Consider the following 20,400-nt stretch of genomic DNA (forward strand, 5'->3'; position numbering starts at 1 on the left):
GGAGCAAAAGGAAAACCTTGAAAACTGAAAAAAAAAAAAAAAAAAAAAAAAAAACCACTAACTTTTCCATCCTGAAGTAGCTTCAGACCTACGAAAACGTTGCGAGTGGCACAGACCTCTCCAGCCTCCACCCAAACTTGCCAAATGGAAACTGCTTACATAGCCACGGTGCAACTATCAGAAGCCAGAGATCGCTGTCCACTACGATCTCAGGACTTGCTCAGACGTCACCGCTCAGCCAGCGGATATCCTTTTGCTGCCCGGGATGTGTGCTAGGGCCACGCATGTTTGTTAGCCGGGTCGCCTGTTTTGAGTAGCCACTCTATCTTTTATCGTCTTGGCCTCCCTTTCGACGTGACGAAGGAAAGCAAGCAAAGAGGTGTGCTGATCAATGAAAAAACGATGTTTCCTGGCGTTGGGACCTAACAACCAAGGGTTTGTTTTCTTTTTTATTTTTGTGTCATCTTACTCTCTTTCGAGTGGGCCCCGTGTGGGGCCCAACTGGTAAGGCTTGGCCTTGTTTTTAAAGAACTTCCCTCACTTTGGGACGCAAACTGCATCCTTCTTAGAGCCCTCCAGGGACGGCACATGTGTCCCCCTCCTGGTGCCGTCAGCCGTGTGAACACCCCTTGACATGGTCTTCACCAGGTTGGAGAACACTATCGGGCAGGCCTCGACTTTGAATTTGATGACCCGATGGAAGCCAGCGGAGCTCTACGCTTTGGTCGAATCTGCGAAAGACTCTGTCCCTGCGCTGTTCTACCATCTCTGTCCTGTCCGCCTGCCTGTCTCAGATGGCGCTGGGATGGCCATGAGCGTTTGGGGCATCTGGTGGAGAGGCAGGAGGCTAGCAATACACACTTTGGGCTTTGTGGGATGCTCACTGCATCACCTTGACTCAAGACGCACCACGCACAAGGAACACACCGTGCGGTCGTGCACTGTCTTTCTCCTCTTTAACGGGAGATGCAGAAAACACGCTTCCAGAATGCCTGTCTTGTAGGGCACAGACGTGCGACAGAACAGCAGACAGGTCTGAAAATGGAGTGAACATCTGGGGTCCCCACGTCCCAGACTGGTGTGTCAGGGTACCCCAGGGCGCTCACCCGCAAGAAGTCTGACAGGCCTGCAGCAAAGACCACACGGTCGCCAGTGTGGTTCACCAGCCTGAGCATGCAAGGTCTCGGGGACAGAAATGCGCACTTCGTCACCCGTGGGTCACGGGATATGGCGGCAGGATCGCAGCCTTGCAGCAGAGCGGTGACCCACAGCTGTATCTGAATTGTTCTGTTACTCCTCTCCTGACCAATTCAGAACGCAGACGCCACGACCTGAAGTAGCCCGGGCAGAGGCCAGAAGTGAAAACAAATGGGCGGTGTTCGTCCACTTTTATAAAAGCTGAACTTGTACATTTTTTCCCATTCTCAGTAAATATACACTCTGAGAAGTTTTATTCAACAGACCCTCCCCTTCCTATCTAGCCTACAGGTCCCCAAAACCTCCTCCAGAACAGAACCTTTCTGATCCTCCGAAGCAGAGGAAGCGCACCGCTCCCGGATGGCTCCGGCAGGTCCGCTCCGGGGAGGCGCGCCCCCCTGGGTGCGGACAGGATGCGGGACACCAGAGCCGCACTGCCAGAGCGCTCTCCGGAACCGGCCCGACGTCTCAGCATGTGAGCTCGGCTGAGCTTCGCAGCCCTTCCCCAGTTCCAGAGGGCAACCCTTGGAGGCTCGGAGAGGCTAAGTGCTTTGCCCATGGCCGCCAGGCTAGGGAGCGGCAGAGGGGGCCTTGCTCGGGGAACCTGACTTCTGGGTCCAGGACGCTGGTGTGGGAGATGGAGGCCAGCGGTGATTCGTCACACCCTGTACCCACCCTCTGGCACTTGACTTCACAGTTCCTCCCGCCCAAGCAAGGGGACAGACCCCCCTCCCCCGCCCCCGCGTTCAGCTGGGGGACTCGCTTCGACAGCGGAAGGTACACAGGCGTGACAGAACCAGGTACGTGGGAAAACAGCTTTGCGACCACGCTGGTTCTCTCACGCACCTGCCCTGGACGTTCCCAGACCAGACTGCCGGTCCCAGGAGCACGATGCCAGACACGCGGAGCAGAGGGCATCAGGATCTACGAATTCATGAGCTCCAGAGAGGCATATACACACAATGAATTTTCACAGCTGCTTGTTACACAGCATCACGGCGGCAACAGCTAACTGATCCAGCCCGGGTCCCCGGCTTTGTCCTGACTGCAAACGGATGAGCCTGGGCTAGACTGGCACATGGCAACATATCCCCAGCCCGGAGAATCTGACCTAAGGGGAGGACGGTCTGGTTACTTACAAAAGACGTCACACAGGTAAATCGGAGACATGCTCCATTCACTCCAAGACACCATTTATTTTGTTAAAGTCAAGCAGGATGATGTGTTCAGAGGTGGTGAGTGTCGAGCATGAAGTACGTACACATTCTCCACAGTGGAAGCAGGATAAAAGCCACGGGCAGCGGCCCTGACTGAAATCCCGAAGTACAGGGCATTGCAGAGCCGAGCTATGGCGGGGGGAGGAGTCAGCCACCACCTACAAACGCCAAGGGCAGAACGTTAGCACCAGGTTGTTCTTGTATGCAGTAACATGGTATTTACAAAGTTACGTCCACCGACTCACTGGACTCTTTGGGCCCCTGCTAACCAGACGTTTAAGAGGCCAACGGGAAGGGCACAGGACCGTAACGATGACATGTGCTTTGCTGAAAGCGCAGTGGAGCGTTCCATATTGCTACGTATCAGAGAACGTCCTCCAGAGACCTCAAAAGGCTGGACACAGACACATAAATTCCATTATTCACATTTTACATATTTATCATCAAAATGGTTCACAATACTGTGTTTGAGGGGAAAGGATCACAGATAAAAGCTTTGTGTAAATTAAAAGCAAAATACAGTCAAATTACTGTGGTTGTCCCCGTGGGGGAGAGTGACGGAGGTCCGGGGACAGCCGGCCTCACCTTTTCTGAAGGGACCAGTTTTCACAGCAGGGACTACACCAGGAGGCCAGGAGGACACTTCATTGGCAGAATGGGCATTCTTCACGTCAGACATAGCTTAATTCGACAGGAATGACCACTTGTGAAGAGGCAATTGTCTCTCTGGCATGGCGGGGTAGCCAGGAAGAGTGTTTACTGCCCGCGTGACTGAAGCCTGCTGGTCTGGCCCCTCCGTGCGGGGGCGCACACGTCCGTGCCGTGGCTCAGGAGTACAGCTCACCCCCCGGCGCAGGAAGTACAGACATCGGTCAGTTAAGACACTCGTGTGCACGTGTGTTTCGGGAAGGGAACACTCTGCTGACAAAGGGACGCCCCCCCACCTGTCGGAAAACTTTCACGGCGACACGGGGAAGCGAGGATCCAGATGATCCCTTTATCAGACAAGTATGTGGATATGCCCCCAACATGAAGTCATCGTGAGCTTCCCCTGCCATTTACCAGGCACCGAATCAGAGGAGCGTCTGGGAAGCAGCACACTGGGTCGGCAGCGACGCGGATAAAACACCGGTGACAACCAAGCTGTCGGCGGGCGGACGTCGCCCCATGTGCCGGTTTGCCACGCATACCTGTGCCCTGTTCGGTGGAGCGCCAAGTTAAGTCTCTTGCCCACGTGCTACTGGGGCTGTGTGCTCTCTTGCTGTGGAGCTCTGAAAGTTCTCTGCACGGTCCAGGTCCAGGTCCAGATCCCTTGTCACAGACGTGACCGGCAAATCTTTTCTCCTAGTCTGTGACTTCTCCACCGGAAACGGACAGCACGACAGTGTTTTTTGAGTGAACAGACTCTCGTTAGGACCTTGTCATTTCAACTAATGAAAAGGGCACAGAACCTATAGAATCTGTGGCCAAAGGTCAGGTTTAGGGCTTGTAGAGTCCATACGGCCTCTGAAAGGCCCTCGAGAAAAGGTTCTTACACGTAAATGGAACGGAACCCTCACACGGGATGGTCGTGGATTTAAAGAGGCAAAAGGGGACAAGAAGCCAATTATAGTCAATGACCCAGTGCACACAAAGTAAGCATTCTGGGGACAAAGGAACTTTAGAAATAATCTCCCGGTCTCAGGAAACAGACTTCTAGCAAGCACATCACACTACGGGACATACTATGAACTGAGTAATTTCTCTTTGCAAGGAAACACCCCTTGAACCGGGCTACCAGGACTGAAACTATCTGCTCTGTGCCTGTGTTTTACAGCATGCACGTTATTTCTCGAAGTGGCGATTTCAGAATGAGTGAACCCAACACGTCGGTGACTTGTTCCACGGTTGGTTTTTAACCACTTGGAAATGATTCACCTTTCCAAAATGTGAATGTATGACCATCACAGATCATCACAGTTTTTGCTGGGGGACAAGGAAGGAGGACAATGAATGGTCCACACCACCAGACCAACGAAGAAGGACACGTGGCAGCCCATGCTTTGGATGAATCACAGGACAAGACGTGCGCCAGGGTCTCCCCTCTCATGCACCTCACGGGCTCGCTCGGCTGGCTTCCCGAGCGGCTGCTTCAGGACGGGAAGGTGAGAGGAAGGGCAGACCCACCTGTGGAAACAACCCCTTGCATGCACCACACAGCGGGAGCCCACACTCCGGACTGCACCAAGTCGCCCTCCGCCACGACCGTGACTTGCAAAGGAAAGATGGCTAACGGGGAGACATTCTGTGGCGCTCTCAAAAGGGGAACCAAAATATTAAATAGACCATCGCAAACACACACAGAGTTATTGCTTTCCTAACAGCCGTTTTGCTACCGGAGGATTTGCGCTCCAGGAGACAGAGCCAGGCTGGGGTTCCTACGCGCCTCCTCGGGCACGGGGCGCCCGGCGCCAGCTTCCGTCCTCCGCCGGGGGGGCTCCCCTCATTTGGCTCTTTCGGGCTGGAGGCTGTCGCACAGGCCCTGCAGCTGCTCCTCGCCCAGGCGTATCTTGTCCTCCAGCTCGCGCTGCTCGATGATGAGAGCCGACTTCATCTTCACGAAGTGCTCGTAGTCGGCCAGGCTCTCCTCGCTCAGGTAGCCGGCCAGGATGTCGAGCACGACGCGCTCCCGGCGGTCCAGGTTCTCCTTCAGCTCCTTGGCGTCCTCGTGCTGCTGGATGAGCACCCGCTGCTTCTCGAGCAGTGACTGCTGCGGAGAGAGAGAAACAAGCCCGCTGAGGAGCGGGGCGAGAGCAGGGCTCCGGCCGACAGCCCGACGGTGCCGGCGAGTGGGGGGCTGGGACAGCCAAGACAGCGACCGCAGATCACACAGGGGCTGGGACACACAGGCTGGGGGCTGGAGACTGGGATCCGCGGGACGGGGGCCAACGCGCTGGGAGGCCACGGCGGGCCCCAGGCCCCGCCCGCCTGTAAGCACCCCCAGGCCTGTCCCGCTTCCACTTCTTCCCACGGGCCGTGGCCTTGAATGGCTCAGAGAAACAGCCGGGACGAGAAGAGCGGTCCAGACACCGGCAACTACAGAATTCCGAGACGCTCGAGAGCTGTGACGGACTTAGGGATGCCAGGTGGGCCGCAGGCCTCTCTGTGACAAGACTATGGGGAAGTCGGCGAAAGGAAGAGATTCTTAAGAACTCCCAGAGCAGGAGCCTGCCCGCTTCTGGCAGGAGGAGCCTCTGTGCAAACTTGCCGAAGGATGCGGTGAGGGAGTGAGGGCAGGCAGAAGAGACAGGGCGACAGGGGACACTCCCTGGGGGGCACAGACAACCCCGTTCCCAAAACATGGCCCTCACAGTCACTCTCTGCTTATGAAACACACACGAACCAACCCGACCCCCTTCGAGATTAATGAAAACTAAGAAGGGAAGCGCCGAGCACATTCCGCAGTGTCTCTGAAGGCCAACGAGAGAGGCGGGGATTCAACTCCCCGGTGTGACTATCACGTGGCCACCAGGACAGCCCCTACGGTATTCCGCCACTTTGCGTCTTGGCCACGGACCGTTCCCGACAGCTGCGCACGAGCGTCTGGGACATGGCAGCGCTTTGCAAAATGCCCAGGCACAGGGACAACACTGGGACGCAGCCCGGACCCCACTCCGTGCAGGGCCTCCCGCCCACTCCTGTGGGACACCTCCATCTCCACGTCAAACTAATGTTCGGGGAGTTTTCATGGAAGGAGGGGAGGCAAAGCAATCGGTCCCAATGCAAAGGAAACAGATGTCAACCAGTTCTAGAAGTCCGCTTGGGCTGTTAATGCCATCTGGGCTGACCGGTGACAGGAAGCTGCAGAGATTTCGGGGGAGGACCCGACGTGTTTGCATCGACCCACGTATTCAATTTCTAACTGCAAAGATGGAGGGAGACTTGTAAAACCTCCCTCCATGTCTTCTAAATGGTGACCATACCCGTGTCTGAGAACCTTGGCTTCCCCAAGCTGTGGCTGCCTGACAGACTCTCCTCCGCTGGCGGTGTTGCTGGGCACTGGAGCACTGCACCGCACCTGGCCGGGCCAATGAGACCCCGCGTTCAGAAGACCCCCGCGACGCAGTGAGGGCTGCTGATGCACGCTCCCTATAGAGCCCGGTATCCGGGAGGACCATGGCCATGGTCCTTAGTGCTATGACTCTTTCTAGCATCTGCTCAACTTTTTAAAATTTTATTTATTTATTTGATAGACGGAGGTCACAAGTAGGTAGAGAAGCAGGCAGAGAGAGAGGAGGAAGCAGGCTCCCAGCCAAGCAGAGAGCCTGATGCGGGCCTCAATCCCAGGACCCTGGGATCATGACCTGAGCCGAAGGCAGAGGCTTTAACCCACTGAGCCACCCAGGTGCCCTACTCAACTTTTCTAAAGAAGACTTTTTTTTATTCATTTGAGACAGCACAAGCAGAGGCAGAGGCAGAGGGGGAAGCAGAATCCCCACTGAGCAGGGAGCCCGACTCCGGGCTCGATCCCAGGACCCCGGGATCATGACCTGAGCCGAAGGCAGAGGCTTAACCCACTGAAACCCCCAGGCACCTCTATCATCCCTGAATTCTATATGAAGTCTCTGTTGCACACACAGAGAGGGAAAGATGGATTAAAATGGGCTGAGCTGCAAAGACCACATTACCTTTTCCCTCAAATCAATACCTGAGAACATTGCAATTACATACAAATAAATCTGTTTCCTATTTATGTTATTTTCCTGTTTCTAGATAGACCTGGAGAAGATGGGCAAGACAGAAACACGGAATCTGAACACCACCCAAGGGTCTCAGTTGTTTAAATGCTCCTATAGCACGTTCAAATGGTGGTTACTAAGCACTCAGCGAGGCCCAGAGCTACAAGTCTGAAAGCCACACTCAGGAAGATTTACGTGGCCGACACCCTCTCACGGGCAGTAAGGGAGAGGGCTGCCTCTTCTGCTTCTCTTTCAGAGAAGTTAAGGCATCTTATCAATATTCAAGATGACCATCTGAGGACCTACCAAAAAATCAAACTCAATGTTTTACTGGTATTTGACCCAGGAAGGAAAGGCAGCAAAGCAGACATGACTTCCTGTGTCTTGCATGTCAGAAACACACAGAAACCCACTAACAGACATGCTCCAAGCTGCACACCTCGAGAAAGGGAGGAAAGGCAGGCAAGGCCGCTGGCTCTTTCCAGACTGCCGTGTTCACTCCCGTTAAAAGCAGCAACGACAGCGAATTCCATGACCACCGAGTGCTTGTAACTTGTCAGAGCTGCTGAGCTCCACTTCCGCGTGGTCAAGTGGAAAAGATAATGTCCAAGGGAAAGACCGTGATCAGGAAAGATCCCTGGAAGCGAATGGAAAGGCGCCACAAAGAAGCCACAGTTGCCACAGTCCTTCCCCAACAGCACGGCAGCCCTGCCGCCCAGCGACAGCGGTGCTCAAGGCCCCGTGCGCCCTGGCAGCACCTGTCCGTGGCATTTCTACGGAAGGAGATGGAGAGCCCCGGGCGCGCTGCCTAGGAACTGCGTGAGGCTTCCCGGCGGGAACTCCTGGCACCCCACACACGACCTGCCCACGGGCCCCCCAATGTCCAGCTCAGACACGCTGCACCTACCCTGTCACCAGGAGAAGTGCTGTCGTCCAAATTATTGAGGGCATTTTCCACGCGGGCCAGGCGGCCGGACAGCGACAGCAGGAGGTTCACCACTTTGTCCAGGTCCCCGATGAACATCCGGAACTTGTCAAACTCGTTGGGTTTGCAGACGTCTTTGGCAATGGCTTCCACCTCGTCCCCAAGTGCACTGTTGGCCTGGATGTCCTCCAGCAGGCTCTCCCGGGCCTCCCGCAGCACCTGCAGCTTGCGGCTGATGCTCTCGATGAGCTCCTGCTGTGGGGACAGGGGTGGCGTGCGAGCGCTCACCAGGGTGGTCCTGGCCCAGCCCCTCCAGCCACGGTGGCAGTCCGTGGTCTCACCTAAGCGGCCTGAGTGGAATTCAGCCGAACTCAGTAAGAGTTCATTTTGCATCAAACGAGAGAGGATTTATGAGGCCAGGAGACGAGTGACAGCTCCTGGTGACATTCCTGGCAGTTCACTGAGAACTGAAACGAACTACCTGCTCTCATCTCTGGGTGTCCTCGGAGACACACGGCAGGCGGCCCCCCGGGGCTCCTCAAGGTTCCCTCGTTTCACCCTTTACCTCTGCCAGCACTCTCGGGGCCCACGTGACACTCTGTGCTTTATACTTTGGAACTTTCCAATTCATTTATTTATTTTTAAAGACTTCTTTTCTTTATGTGAGAGAAAGAGAGGGAGAGAAGCAGATTCCCCACGGAGCAGGGAGCGTGATGCAGGGCTCAATCCCAGGACCCTGGGATCATGATCTGAGCTGAAGGCAGATGCTTCACTGACAGACCCACTCAGGCGTCCCCGGAATTTTCCAATTTAAAGACTTGCATGTGCAGAAGCTACCGAGTCTCACGCCCAGAACTAAGCTGCATGATTAAAAAGTATGCTCTAGGGGCACCTGGGTGGCTCAGTGGGTTAAAGCCTCTGCCTTCGGCTCAGGTCATGATCTCAGGGTCCTGGGATTGAGCCCCGCATAGGGCTCTCTGTCCAGCAGGGAGCCTGCTTCCTCCTCTCTCTCTGCCTGCCTCTCTGCCTACTTGTGATCTCTCTGTCTGTGAAATAAATAAAAAATCTTAGAAAAAAAGAAAAAGACTCTTTAAAAAAAAATATGTTCTACACGGAATGAGCAATTTAAAGTTAAAACAAATAAACGGCTGTCAGTAAAATGCAAAGTCCTTGAGAGACACCTGAGTTGAATATGACCAAAGTGCAAATTACTCATTTTTTTTCATATGGTGAAATCCACATAACGCAATTGGCTGTTTTACCCATTTTGTAACAGTTTTTTTTTTAAGATTTTATTTATTTATTTGATAGAGAGAGATCACAAGTAGATGGAGAGGCAGGCAGAGAGAGAGAGAGAGAGAGATGGAAGCAGACTCCCTGCTGAGCAGAGAGCCCGACGTGGGACTCAATCCCAGGACCCTAAGATCATGACCCGAGCCGAAGGCAGCGGCCTAACCCACTGAGCCACCCAGGCGCCCTGTTTTACCCATTTTGAAGCGTGCCGCTCTGTGGCCCGAAGTACGTCCATGTGCTTGGGCGGCCATCGCCACAACTTTCTTGTGTGGCCCAACTGAAGCTCAGACCCTTCAACACCAACCCTCCATGCTGCTCTCCCACTTCCCTTTACATGATTATTTTGTAAACGACAAACATAAAAACATCTACGTGTTTTTATCTATGCCCTCCCAAGGTGATGCACCCCATGGTCCGCCGTGAGCGGCAAACGTGATCCGCTTCCTGCCCCACCTGGGGAGAATCCCAGGGATGGCTCTTCAGGAGCCCTGACTGGGAAAAACCACTTTGTGATGATCACGGGCATCTCTCTGCCACCAGGTCCACCAAGAGCCGAACCTGGTGAGTTCTGAGAGCCACCGTGCCGCCAGCACGACGCTGGCTGACCCCGATAGAGTCTGAGAACCAACGCAGCGGTCAAGGGCATGAACCCAAGTGAAGACAGTATCATCTGAACAGTCAAGTCCACTTAGGATTTTTAGCTCACTCTGCTGTCATAAGCGACACTATGTGTACAAAGCACACGTGTGGAAGTCACCTGAGCTGCTGCCCCTCGTCCTGGGGCCTTTTACCAACTGTGACCCCCGAAGGAGCCTGCAGAATGCGGGAGAGAAGTCTCTGCAGCCCCACGTCCACGGCTCCAAAGGGACAGGCACCCTGGCCAGGAGGGCCGACTGAAGGCCGAGTGAATTCCCTGCGCATGACGCGGCCGTCGGCAGCCCCCTGGGGTGGCCCACACTCAGCAGGTGTCAGCGACACCCGGGGTGCGCGGTGAGAAGCCACCCGACTGAACACACGACAGGCAGGCCCAAAGCGCCGGTCCCGATGACTGTGCCGGTGGGAAAAGTCCACACACATGGATAAAAATAAGCGCCCGGATGCGAAAGCCACAGCCTTTCGTCAGAGCTGCCCACGATGCTAAGGCATTTTCGTCCCTTGGGCAGTTAAAAGCATACGTGTCTACACATGGTCAATGCTCCGAGTGTGGGCATCTGAGCGGGCCCCAGGCTTGCGTCTCCGCGCACCTCGCTATCTGGGGACGTGCTTTACGTGGACCTGGAATCCCACAGCTAAGATGGCTTTTTGGCAGATATCCATGACTTGAGGGAAAAGCACAGAATAAATTATGGGGATTATGGGGAAGGAAAACTTTCCAAATTCTTGCCTGAAGCCAGTGCGAACCGGAATGAACACCTCGGGAAATGCAGAGGGCCGTGTGTGTATGAGGAGGCCCGGCTGCTGCGACCCGTGGTCCTCCACTGTCACTATTCTTCAGCAATTATCATACCGCAGACCGCATGCCGACGCAAGAGAACGTGCCTTCAAACCTGCAGTACCAGCTGAGCTAACGTGAAACTGGGCATTCTGGAAGGAGCCCAAATTCCTTTGATTCCTTCATATGTCTTGCATAAGGTTTTATTAGAAACACCCTCCCCTTCCTCCTTAAAGGGCCACTAAAAGCACAGACACCGACTTTCAAAGACCTTGGACGAGGCCTGGCGCAGGCAGCACGGGAACCACTCACTCAGCACCAGCCCGGGTGCGGTGGGCCTCACCGGCCGCACCAGCCGTCGAGCCTCACACCAGCCCCTCGGCTCATGTTCCGCAGCCCACGGCACTCAGGGAGCCTGGGAGAGCGACACGGCGGAGGCCAGTCCAGTCCCCGGGGCTCACAGCAGGGGCAACGCTGCCTCTTACCTCTATTCGGATGGCCCCAGACACCTAACTTGGTCCCACTCCGTGGAAAAATGAGGCCTTTTCTCTCTGGGCATGTACCCACCTCTTGCGTTCAGCGAAAAGCCCTCAGAGAGTCTCGACGTTGACCCGTGGGTTTGTGTGGTTCTGAAGAACCCCGCGAGTCAACCAGGGCACCCTCGGAGCAGTCAGCCTCAGCCGCCCCAGGGACAAACATGTATTTATTAGCCTCGATGGAATAATGCTTCCAGCCGGACACCGGAGTTCTCCCCTGCCTGCCTGCGTGGGGCCTTCCGCTCTCTCCTGCTTGTGTCCTAGTCTTCCCCTAAAACGCGGGGTCCCCCGCTCTGGCACTCGGTTCTGGGAGCACACAGTGATGCTGTGATCCTGGCAGCCAAGGTCCCTGCGGCGATGTGTGGCACACGGGGGACTCGGAGTCTTGCTGTTCTACTGTCGTGGCCCATCAGGCACGCGCGCACAGCACTCTCCTCCTCCCCTCCCGTGGGCAGAACCGCGCCGCCAAACCAGGGGACACAGTGTATGTGCGGATGCTGCAAGGAGCTGCAAAGACAGGGCAGCAGCTGGCCTTCTTGGCTCAAGCCGAAAAGCAGGATTCCTGAGCTGCAACGCTGCACAGAACTGTGATTTCTAGTACCGGTCGTTCAGGGTGGAACCACCTGGCAGGTGCACACCAAACCCAACAGATCGACCCGCCTCAGAGTTCAGTCCCGGCGGGGTGGGGGGGCTGCGTGGGGCGGGGCAGGCCGTCAGGAGGCAAGTTCACAGGGATTCCTCTCTCTCGCTTTTTTAAAATTATTTTTTATTTCTTCTTTTGAGAGAGACAGCCAGTGAAAGCATGAGTAGGACAGAGGGGCAGAGGGAGAAGCAGGCTCTCTGCTAGGAGGGAGCCTGATGCGGGGCTCGATCTCAGGACCCTGGGATCATGACCTGAGCCAAAGGCAGATGCTCAACTGACTGAGTCACCCAGGAGCCCCACAGGGATGTACCTCAATCCCGAAGCAGCCACCTGTGGGAAGGGGGTGCCCTAGTGCCTCGCACCTCCCAAGAGCAAAACGAGAAAGCGCCACAGCAACGAGGGGAGTAGGACACAACGTGCCGTGCAGCACCCCAGGGCATGTCGTGGACCACACTGTCCTCCACCTCCAGCACCAGGACTGAATCAGAATTGGGCAGAGTGTATATTTTTCTCTAGTTTTAGGAGCAGGAAAAACATTTTTGATTCTTTATTTAAAAACAACAACAGAAAATGCAACCCTAAGCCTGATACAGGGCCTCTAAAAGGCACAGGACCAAAATGCTTATTTTTCATTTCCCTCAACTTGATGAACCAAAAAGCGACCGTTTCTCAAACTGAAAGTAATTCTCTTTTGTGCGCGGACCGTGATATTTTTTCTATTATATCTGAAATTATATATCTATTATATCAATATAGATATATCGATATATCTATTATATCGACCAGTGGTATTTTTAAACCACTAATGATACAAGCAGACTTCCAGCAAAACCTTTTGCAAAGACTTTTGTTAAAAAAAAAAAGGGGGGGGTGGGAATTTTTTTAATGAAAGCTCTTTTCTAAAACAGGAAGCATAGAGAAAACATTCACAGAATGCTGGTCCCCTCCTTTTCTTTTCCTACGATGACTGACACAGGCCCCAGCCCCTGGAATAAACAGCATATGGTCTCCTCCGAGGCAGACCTTTGGCACTCCCCCCACCTTAATGCGGAGGCCTTCCTAACAAAAACCCAGGTCGTCCCCTGGATGGCACCGGTCTGGCATGCCAACACATCACGAAGATTGAAGGCTAATACAGTGGTGCTGACACTGACCCTGACGGCAGTAATTCTGTCCCTAGCATGACCTCATGGGCACTCACTCGTCCCCAACCTCACGTCCACGTCATCTCCAATCCTCCATTGCCCGTCCACACAGCGCCCGCCGCTGGCCCCTGCTGCTTCTCCAACATGTCGTGAGGCTCCTGCTCAGGACTCAGCACTGGCAGGGCCCTCCCCCCGCCCCCCCCCCGGGCACGCAGACGTCCACACGGCTTTCCCTCACACACCACCGGGTCACTGTCCAGTCCTCACCTCCTCGGGCCCCCTGTGGAACCGCATTCCTTTGTTGGCTCCGTCCCTCCAGCCTGCTGAACTCTCTCACTGTCCAATGTACTACGTGACGACTCGCCAGAGTCCTTCCCTAACACGCCCAACAGTGAAGACCTCTGACCCTACAGGCCGCGCGGTCGGGGCAACCACTCACGTCTGCGGCTCCGGGTGGTGTGGAGGCCAGTGGAGCGCAGAGCCCGACAGATCCGTGTGGCCATGTTTCTGTGAAACGGGTCTTATCGAAGCAGGAGGTGGGCCGTGTGTGGTCCGCAGCCGAGAGTGTGCTGAGCCCAGACCACACTCGGGTTTTTGTGCTGATTGTAAGCTCCCCCTCTGGCAAGGCGGGACTCCGTTCTGTTTCGTCTATGGTTGTATCCCCAAGTGCCGGAGGGGTTCTTTGAGTTAACAAGCCGTGCTTTTTGGCTTGACAAAGCACTTGACACCTACTGCTGGGATTATGATCTGCTGGTGAAGGCTCTAGAATTTGATATTCCAACAGTACGTGTGACTTACTGCAGCTCACAGAGTGAGGTCCCTAGATACTATTTTTACTTATTATTTTTAAAAGATTTTATTTATTTGAGAAAGAGACAGAATGCACAAGGAGGGAGAGCAGCAGAGGGAGAGGCAGACCTCCCACTGACTAACGTGCCTGATGCGGGACTCGATCTCAGAACCCTGGGATCATGACCTGAGCCACATGCAGATGCTGAACTGAATGAGCTCCCCAGGAGCTCCAAGTCCTTAGATTTCAAATGGGAGAGAAGAGACGCATCCACTGAACTTTCACTGAGAGTGGTACCCACTTAATATGACTTTGCATCTTACTATGTAAGATGGTGAAGGGGGCTCCTGAGCGGCTCAGCGAGTTACACATCTGCCTTTGGCTCAAGTCATGATCCCAGAGTCCCAGGACCAAATCCTGCATCCAGCTCCCTGCGTACTGGGGAGTCTGCTTCCCCCACTACCCCTCTTCTCTCTCCTGCTCTAAATAAATAAATAAAATCTTTAAAAAAAATGGTAAAGAAACTGTGAGGAATTTTAGACAAGACTAACTTAGCCAGGAAGGGCTTCATACTATTGCCCCAGATGTCACCATCCCGCACAGAAACGGACCACACACAGCCGTGCACACGTGGCGCAGGGCCCATGCCACACGGTCACTGACGATGGGCTCTCCTACCTTCTTCACGGCCAGATCGTGGTCCACGTCACTCCCTGAGTCGTCTTCCGGCTCCTGCTGCTGCTCCTGTAGGTCCTTCATCTTAATCAGCAGCTCTGCCTTGGGGGCCGACGTGCTGTAGTAGGTGGAGTTGGTGGCTAGGGACATGGCCGCGGGCACACCCGGCTCCTCTCTCCTGGGGAACAAGGTCAGAACTTCAGTTGGCTGTGACTCCACGCCAGACGCCCCCCGCCAGCCCACGGTCTGCTCTGTGACAAGCAAACGGTGCTGCCAACACAAGGACCATGGCCAGCGGCACGAGACCGCTGAAGGGGGCCGGCAGTAGGCAACAACATTAGAACTAAACAGTATGTCGCCAGAGGGCTGCTCCAAGCCTACACAATGCTCTTTTTTTAAAAAGGGGAAAAGTCCAGTAAGCAGGGATGTCTAAAAATCTCCATGCAGGAGAGAAGGGAGCAGCGGGAGAGTTCTGGCCGGGGGCCTGAGCTCTACAGGGAGCACGTGCGTGCAGCTAACTGTAAGCAGGGCCCCGAGGTCCCCAGTGTAACCTGCGCCTCTCTGTGTGCCGCCATGTCCCAGCCCCCGGCTCGGGCCCTCCTAATCTGCTCTGTCCTCTGTCCTGCGTTTCCTTGGAGCGCCCAGCTACTGTCTGTGCAGGGTGCTGCCGGAGATAGCGGACACCAGCAGGACAGGTGCGACGGCACACGCCCATGCAGACGGCCAGCAAATGAGGCCAGCTGCAAAGGACAGTGTCCCAATGCCAAGGCAACGCACCCGCTCGTCGCGCTCCGTAACCAGGAGCACAAAGCCTCCTCTGTCACCGCGGCCATCCGGAGCCTTCAGGACGGACATGTGGAGCCTTCTCTGCTACGGGGGAGCCCTGGGCAGGGCAGGGTGGGGACAGCCTCCCTGGTCTCCACCCACAGGGTGCCGGCAGGACCTCCCAGGTGTGACAAGTAAACACGTTGTGGACATGGCTAACTGTCCCCTGGAGGAAGACAGCATCCCAGCTCAGAGGCGCTGTCCTCACAGAGAGGAGCCTGTGGACGTCACCCCGAAGCCTGCAGGCCTGAAGCCAGGAATGCACGGGAGCTGTGGTAGTGTCACAGCTTCGCCGGCCCCCAGCTGCCATCCTCAGGGACGGGCCTCCGGGGCTCTTCGGGAAGGGTCACCCAACAGCCAACGTGGGCTGCAGCATGGGGCAGTGCTTCTGAAAATGGGCCCCTGGAAGGCCACCACGAGAACAGATGCACGGGACAGCCCCGGCCCCCTGCAGCCTGGAGCTGCGGAGACGGCGGAAGCTGGGAGGTAAGAGGCCTGCTGCAGCCCGCCGCTTCCGCACTCACTTCTCGTCGGCGCCTCTTGGAGACGGGACTTTGGGCAGCAGCTTGCGGCGCTGCTGGGCTTCCTCCAGCAGGTGCTCGTCTTTGGGGAAGATGCCCTCCATGAGGTCCATGGTGGTCCTCATCTTCACACCGGGGTCCAGGATCTCGGCCAGGGACCGGTCCTTCCCCACGATCTCCCGGGCCAGCTCCTCCGACTTCAGGTCCTCGGCCGTCCTCTCTTTGGCTCTCACGTAGCTGAGGCCGGAGGGGGAGGCCCCGCTGTCCTTGGCGCCAGGTGTGGGGGCGCTGGGGCGCGGGGGCTCGGGCTCAGCGTCCTCCCGGCTGTAGAGGCAGAAGCGCGAGTAGGACTGCTCGGACGTGCGGAGCGTCTTGATCTGGTCCTTCTCCAGCCCGCTGGGCAGCACGGGCAGCTCGGCGGCGCGGGCCAGGCCCTGGCGGCTCTCCTTCTCGGGCCGGCTCTCCGAGTGCACGATCTTGACGGGCACCCTCTTCACCGTGCCGCTGCCGTCCGCCACCCGCTCGATCCTGGAAAAGAGAAGAGCCGCGAGCTGACGACACTGGGTGAGCCCCCGCACAGATGGCTACGCAGGGCCGACACCGGCGGGCCCCTCACCTGCCCGGACGGCTGGGGGACATGCGGCCACCGCAGGGACGGGAGCCTCTGGGATCCCCCGACCCAGGGCTGGGAGTGGAGGCTGCGGAGGTCCCGTTTCCTGACCCCAAGTGTCTGGGCACCTTCCACTTTCCAATCACGCACACACCTCCCGACACTGGAGTCGGGGCGGACTCACTGAGGCAGGTGGCGAACCTCTCTTCGCGGCTGGTCATCGCCATCCGCTAGCCCCGTGCAGGTGCGTCTTCCGTGGGCGGGGCAGCCCGCGACAAGCAGCCTTCCCTGGCAGCCTCCAAGCGGGGCCCGTGGGCAGACTTCCTGACGGGGCGGCTACGTGTGGAGCGGACACTGAGTGCCCGCCGCCGCCGGCCCTAGCGTGAGCCTCCCCCCGGGCTCAGGGTTGTGAGTTCAAGTCCCACACTGGGCTCCCTATTAGATGTACAGCTTACTTTAAAAAAAGAAAGGGGGGGGCAAAAAAAATTAAAAATTAAAAAAAAAAGGCGGGGGCACCTGGGTGGCTCAGTTGGTTAAGTGTCTCTTGATTCGGCTCAGGGCAGGACATCAGGGTTGCGAGACCGAGCCCTGCACTGAGTTCTGCACTGGGTGTGGAGCCTGCTTAACATTTTCTCTCTCCCTCTCTCTCCTCTGCCCGTACATTCTCTCTTAAAAAAAAAAAATGGGGCGCCTGGGTGGCTCAGTGGGTTAAGCCTCTGCCTTCAGCTCAGGTCATGATCTCAAGGTCCTGGGATTGAGCCCCACATCGGGCTCTCTGTCAGTGGGGAGAGTGTTTCTTCTACTTTCTCTCTCTCCCTGCCTCTCTGCTTCCTTGTGATCTCTGTCTGTCAAATAAATAAATAAATAAAAATCTTAAAAAAAAAAAAAAGGAAAAAAGAAAAAGATTAATAAAGAAGGTTTTGCAGCAAAAGGAGCTATGGGGGCCCCCACGCCGAAGGGAGAGAACACAGAATGGGTCAGTGCGACGGGCCTTCATGCCGGGCTCCCCGAATGCCACATGGTGCCCTCAGCTACACCTCACTGGACCACACCCAGGGACCCTGTGGACCAGGGCCACAGGGACAAACCTGTTTCAACTGTTTTTAAAGGACATATTGGAGAAAGAGAGCCATCTGCTGGTGCCCACAATGGAAGGAAAACCCAAGTCAAAATCACAAAACCTAAGTTTCACACTTGTTTCTAACTTAGCGGGCCAAGATCACATCTACAATATGACCCTGATGGACTGAATTTTGTGTAGCACAAGGATCATTCCAGTGCTCTAAAGTCAGTCCTTTTTTTCACCTTCTGACTGGTGGCTGGGAACATAGTATTTTTTTCCCTGTTTACTACAGTGTATGGGCTAAAATAATTTTGTATTCTCTTCTCTCCTCTAAGTAGAAATTCTTAGATGTTTTACCTAGGTATTCATGTACAGTCGCCCCCAATGCCCTCTTTGTGAATAAATTTTAAAAGACACTGGCTCGGGCGCCTGGGTGGCTCAGTGGGTTAAAGCCTCTGCCTTCGGCTCAGGTCATGATCCCAGGGTCCTGGGATCGAGCCCCGCATCGGGCTGTCTGCTCCACGGAGAGCCTGCTTCCTCCTCTCTCTCTCTCTGCCTGCCTCTCTGCCTACTTGTGATCTCGGTCTGTCAAATAAATAAATAAAAATATTAAAATATTAAAATAAAAAAAAAAAAAGACACTGGCTCTGTGGAAAATACTGTTTAAATGTGCTGAACTGCAGAAGGAAGCTTCTGGCATCTTATCCAGGCAAAGACAGAGAGACAAGAACCCCACTTCCCCTCTTCATTCCTTTAATTCCATACTTAGAAACCTAGACCCACCTATTCCTGAAAAAAAAAATTTTTTTTTTAAAAGTCAGCGCTACACCCCAGGTGGGGCTTGAACTCATGACCCGGAGAGATCAAGAGTCCCATGCTCTCCCGACTTAACCAGCCAGGCGCTGCCTTCCTACTGACTGCTAAGTTGGCCTCTATTAATATCTTCCCCGACTTGTAGAGAAACTGGATTTCCAGGGCAGGAAGACAGTAAAAAAGAACACAATGAGAACATGTCCTTCGCACATTGACCTATTACTTCCCAGCAAAGCATCTCTTCCTGGTGTTTTCTAGCCATACGTGGTCTCTCCTCACGAAAACTGTCCAGACCTCCACATGTAACAAGCCTGATGAAATCTTACTCCAAAGTCAGGATAACACACAGCAGATGAGACCTTAATGCAAACAGATCTCATCAATTCCCAATCAAAAGGCAAGAGCAGAGAGACAGAGAAGGTGGGGTATGTTGAGCCATTCTCCAGCTCTATGTCCCGGGGCCCCTTTCAAAGCGCCGGCTGCCCACGGGAGCCCGGCCCCACAGCAAGCGCCCCACGCAGCTCTGCTCACGTCCGCTGCCCATGGGAGCCCGTCAGCTGTACACCGCTCTGGCTGGGATGAGCTACGGGACCTACTCGGGAGACCCTCACCCAGAGGCTCAGGGTGCACTGATGCTATGCACGTGGCCACGAAGGAGGCCTCCCGGCACTCCATGGTTGTACGTGCCCAAATCGAAACAACTCCAGAAACTCCCCTGAGAACGCTTCTAGGAGGGACCATGTGTCTGTTACTGGCCACGACCCAAGAGGCTGCTGGCCGGCATCTCCACTTTGTAGTTAAAAACAAAAAACCTACCAAGAACTTCTAAAGATTTGAAAGTAAGCTACCTAGCTTGAGGACAGGAGTTGATGCGTTTTCGGGGGGAGCACGAGCGCCTGTTCTGAAACCCCCGGGGCAGTGACGCTGCACAATGCCCTCGGCTGCAGCCCCGCACCGGCCACGGGCACCTGCTGAGCAGGCGCATGGGTGCGAGCGCCCCGGCGGGCAGCCGGCACACGCACACGCGGGACCGGGGAATACCGGAAGAAGGGAGACACCGGACACGGAGGGAGCGGAGGGGAGCGGCTCAAGCTCTGGAACCCCGAGTCTGCAGAGGGCCGGATAAGGACAGCAGCCCTGGGCCGAGCTCCAGCAACAGGCAGCGTGGCCAGCCCCGCTGCGGCACGCTTTCCTTGCGGACCCGCCGCCAGTAGCGGACTGTGGACGCCAACCCTGGGCTCTGGCTTCTCCTTTGTCTCCTTGGTCCCTGGGACTGCACATGTGCATACCAGGACTGACCCACAACACACACTGTGGGGAACATAATTCAGGATCCTTCAAGCGACTCCCTCGATAGCAACTTCCAGAGGCCACACGGGCACCCCTGCCTCATTGCACTTACCGAAACAGAAAGGACATATTTGGGTGTATGGGTCCTGACAGCGACCAGAGTTCAGCTCTCTATGAGCACTGGTACAACAAGAGATGTGGGCCCAAGACAACCTTTTCTGGCCCCAATGAGACAGTAGATGGAAAACTCAGTAATGTGGGTCCCCAAAGACCCCTTTTCCCCTTGACCAGGATCTTCAATAATACCGTCACCACTTATTGAAATTCTTCTTAAGCTCACAGGGAAAATGCAAGGAGCAAAATCAACACCTGCTTCAGGGAAGAAAAAAATGAAAGCTACTGCCTCCTTCCAGAGCGAACACAGGTCAAGAGCACCGTGGAGCTGTGGCTGTGTCTGTGGGAGGAGCCTGTGCTGCTCCCACTAGCCCTGCAGGGAGGGGGGCCGATGGGGGCCGAGGCCGGCTGGCTTGCAGCAGCAGCAGCAGCAGCAGCAGCAGCAGCACACACTGGCCCCACCGCAGAGCACCGCACTGCCTTTCCTTCCTTTCACAACACACAGTGTCACCTGCCGCTGCAAGGCTACTTCCGTGATATCCACCTTGTGAAGGACACACAGCACAGCGATGGCCCCAAAATGCAGCTGTGGG

General features: G+C 55.4%; 1 protein-coding gene across 2 annotated transcripts in view; it reads right to left on the minus strand.

Annotated features, from left to right (window-relative positions):
• Nucleotides 1-2,357: 2,357 nt before the first annotated feature.
• The window catches only part of LOC309856856 (protein Shroom2-like), a 130,828-nt gene continuing 112,785 nt past the window's right edge, over nucleotides 2,358-20,400 (minus strand). Inside the window, exons 7-10 of one of the 2 annotated variants that reach the window (XM_082718530.1) lie at nucleotides 15,921-16,445; nucleotides 14,575-14,749; nucleotides 8,040-8,309; nucleotides 2,358-5,163 (exon numbers count right to left, since the gene is read on the minus strand). In XM_082718530.1, the coding sequence (XP_082574656.1) occupies nucleotides 4,897-5,163; nucleotides 8,040-8,309; nucleotides 14,575-14,749; nucleotides 15,921-16,445 (1,237 nt within the window). In that variant the 3' untranslated portion in view covers nucleotides 2,358-4,896. Of the gene's footprint in view, nucleotides 5,164-8,039; nucleotides 8,313-14,574; nucleotides 14,750-15,920; nucleotides 16,446-20,400 lie in introns of both variants that reach the window. The other variant, XM_082718529.1, reaches the window with a different exon arrangement.

Source organism: Mustela nivalis (genome assembly GCF_964662115.1).
Source record: "Mustela nivalis genome assembly, chromosome: Y".
In the NCBI taxonomy this organism is placed as follows: Eukaryota; Metazoa; Chordata; class Mammalia; order Carnivora; family Mustelidae; genus Mustela; species Mustela nivalis.